Source organism: Uloborus diversus, chromosome 3 (assembly GCF_026930045.1).
Source record: "Uloborus diversus isolate 005 chromosome 3, Udiv.v.3.1, whole genome shotgun sequence".
In the NCBI taxonomy this organism is placed as follows: Eukaryota; Metazoa; Arthropoda; class Arachnida; order Araneae; family Uloboridae; genus Uloborus; species Uloborus diversus.
Genome location: NC_072733.1, coordinates 80,442,711 through 80,446,089, shown reverse-complemented (window position 1 = coordinate 80,446,089; position 3,379 = coordinate 80,442,711). Strand labels below are relative to the sequence as shown.

At 36.9% G+C, this 3,379-nt stretch overlaps 1 protein-coding gene across 1 annotated transcript; it reads left to right on the top strand.

The window, feature by feature from the left end:
• The first annotated feature begins 321 nt into the window (after positions 1-321).
• On the top strand, positions 322-1,710 carry LOC129218818 (zinc finger MYM-type protein 1-like). The gene has a single exon (XM_054853140.1). It carries the CDS (start codon positions 322-324, stop codon positions 1,708-1,710), a length of 1,389 nt encoding a protein of 462 aa, XP_054709115.1.
• The last annotated feature ends 1,669 nt before the right edge of the window (positions 1,711-3,379 follow it).

Here is a 3,379-nt window from a genome sequence, read left to right as displayed (position 1 = left end):
TTGGTTCCCCTTATAATGGAAACTACTTAGGTTTGCTAGAGCTAATAGCCAAATTTGACATTTTTCTGGCTCAACATATAAGTACTTATGCAAATAAAGGAAAGGGCCATACGTCATATTTGTCAAAAACAACATGCGAGGAATTCATCCAGTTACTTTCATCAAGTTTACTGGATTGCATAATTTACGAAATAAAAAAATGCAAGTATTACTCAATATCTCTTGATTCTACACCAGATATTTCGCATGTCGATCAACTGACTTTGATAGTTCGTTATGTCTTGCCATCTGGACCGGTAGAAAGGTTTGAAGTTTTTAGACATGGAAGGTCATTCTGCAGACCAACTCGTGACCAACTTACTTCAATTTTTGAAGGAAAATGGCATTAATATCAAAGACTGCCGTGGTCAAAGTTATGACAATGCCAGTAACATGAGTGGCAAGTACCGTGGCTTACAAGCTCTCATTAAGGAGAAAAATAAGTACGCAGAGTACATTCCCTGCTTTGCACACTCACTAAATTTAGTAGCTAAGTGTGCGGCAGAATGTTGTACTGAAGCGTCAATTTTTTTCAATTTTGTGGAAAGTTTGTACACTTTTTTTTCAGCTTCCACCTATCGATGGAACCTTCTTAAAAATGCCTTGGATGATACAGGTTCAAAACTCCCAATTTTGAAGAAACTGTCTGATACCAGGTGGTCTGCTCGAGCTGATGCTACAAAGGCACTTGTATGTGGTTTTATCACTATAAAAGATGTTCTGGATAATATCTCCAACAACATAGAGCAAAAACCAGAATGTCGTAACCAGGCTTACGGACTTCTTTCCAAAATGCATAAACTGGAAACAGTCATAATGACAATTTTATGGAACAAACTTTTGGAGCGTTTGCATGCTTCCAATGCCTCACTACAATCTCCAAATCAAGATCTGAATACCGGATATGCCATATACGTATCCCTACACAAATATGTCCAAGAAATGCGGTTTACGTTTTCTATTATTGAGGCCGAAGCCAAGATCTTGACTGAGTGCGAAGAATACCAGGAACAAAAATCAAGAGGTCGCAAACGAAATACCAAGTATGATGGTTTCGTTGGCTCTACTGCTCTCGATGAAGCAGTAGAAAGTCAAACACCCGAAAAGAAATTTGAAAATCAGGTGTTTATTTTCATCATTGATAACGTACTGTCTGCGTTATCTAAACGCATGGAAACGTATAACAAAGTTACTGGTGTATTTGGAATAATTCATGAAATGAAATCTCTCACAGCTGAGGAGATCTTAAAAAGAACTCCAAGTATTGTAAATACTTATGAAGAAGACCTAGAAGAAAGCTTAGGGGATGAACTTGTGCAATTCTCTGAGCTTCTCAAAACTACTGCGGCGAAAGATATTCAGAATGAGCAGCATGAAGCTCTAGAGCTACAGTATTATAAACTTTTAATTCAAAATTCATTAGAGTCCTGTTTTCCAAATGTTGAAACGTTTTTACGCATTTATTTATCTTTAATGATCACGAACTGCAGCGGAGAACGTTCATTTTCAACCTTAACACGTGTAAAAACTGAGCTGCGTAACACGATGGGACAAGACCGTCTCAATAATCTTATTTTACTGAATATTGAATGCAAATTACTCAGAGAAATGGATTTGTCTAGCGTTATCACCAAATTCGCAGATATTAAATCTAGAAAAGTTTGCTTGTAATTTTTTTTTTTGTTCATGCCCAAGACCTGGGTAGGGGCCCCTAGGTAACTTTTGCTACGGGCCCTGCGCTGGCTTAATCCGGCCCTGCTCGTGAAACAAATTCCTTACACATTTTTCACTTAAAAAAGCTATTCACTTTGAGATTAAGTATACCTTTTTCCCTAATTTTAATGTTTTTTATTTTTTAAATGAGATAATGTTTGTAGTACAGGTAACATCCTTCTACGTTATAACGTTTGCTGGTACCGTTTATTCTACTGGTATTAAATTCTTTCTGGAATTTATTCGTCTTTAATTTTATTCTTATGGTTCAAAGTAAGCTTAAATAACAAATGCAAGTTATTGTCTATGTTCACTGAAAAACCATATTCGGTGTTGTGACGCATCAATTTTCACTAAGCACAGCAGGTTTACCTTACATTAAAATCCATTTGCATTGGTAATCAGTCAGTCAGAGTCAACAAAGTGAACTGCATTTCATTCATTTTATGTACTTCTTTTGTTTTTGAGAGTAAGACAAGTGTTTGCATTTGTTGAACCGATATCTGCCTGTCCTGTGTTATTTCATCTATCACCTTATTTTCTGCTGTGATTTTATAGTATTTTTTAGACATTAATTCCACTACCTCTTGAACAAAGTTAAAGCCTGGGCTCGAAAATCATATGTGTGACTTGTTCATGCTCATAGCATGTAAAATTTTAAATTGAGACGTTTAATAAATATCAATAAAGGAAAAGTTGTTGTCGGAGCTACCCATAGTTAATGATACGCAAGAGCAGTACATGGATTCAGAAAGGTTAAAAACCTCAGTTCTAGATTACCTCCTCTTAAATTAATTTAAGAAAACTTTTAATTAGATGGAAGATGTTCACATAAAAGTTTTACTGATACCCGATTCCAAAAGTTGGCACATATGCTAATAATATTTTCCTCCATGAGCAGCATTAGAAATCACTGGTTGTCCGCTGGTCCAATGCCAGTGAAAACTGTGTCGAACCTAAGCCCTGATTACCGAAGTGGCAAACTAGGCTGTTGCCTACGACACCCAAAAGCCCTTAACTATTTTGGCTAATTGTTAAAATTGTAAGGATTGACTCCAGAGGAGCCCTGATGACCTAGGGCCCCCCTATGTCTTAATTAAGGGTCTTGGTCCCTGGTCCGACCACCATGGAATGGAGTTGAAGTCCGTGAGACTAAAGACAGAGCAAACCTATCTTGGCAGCATTGTGAAGCCTACCTAATCATAGCATTGCGATGCTGTCGGGTTAGGCTTGCTCTAACAATAGTATTTGATGATCATCCGTAATTCAGAAATTTCATATTATTTACAGCTTTAATGTTTTATTTTTAAATTTGCAATAATTTCATTTGATTAAATTTAGGTACATTTTTCTCAGATGAATTTTTAATTAAGCCAATCATAACTACATTTTGAAGATTTTACGAAAAATCAAAATTTAAGTAAAATGGTTGCAGTTAGGGATGCACCGGATACCCAATAGCTATCCGGCTCATTTTTCTACTCTCCGATATCCGGCGATATCCAATCCGGCCGATCCTCTCGGGATAGGATATCTAGCAGATTTTTGCAGGATATCCGGCTGGTCATACAGTACTGTTGGGGTGGTTATCCGGTGTTGATGTGGGGGTTATCTGGTTTATATAAGT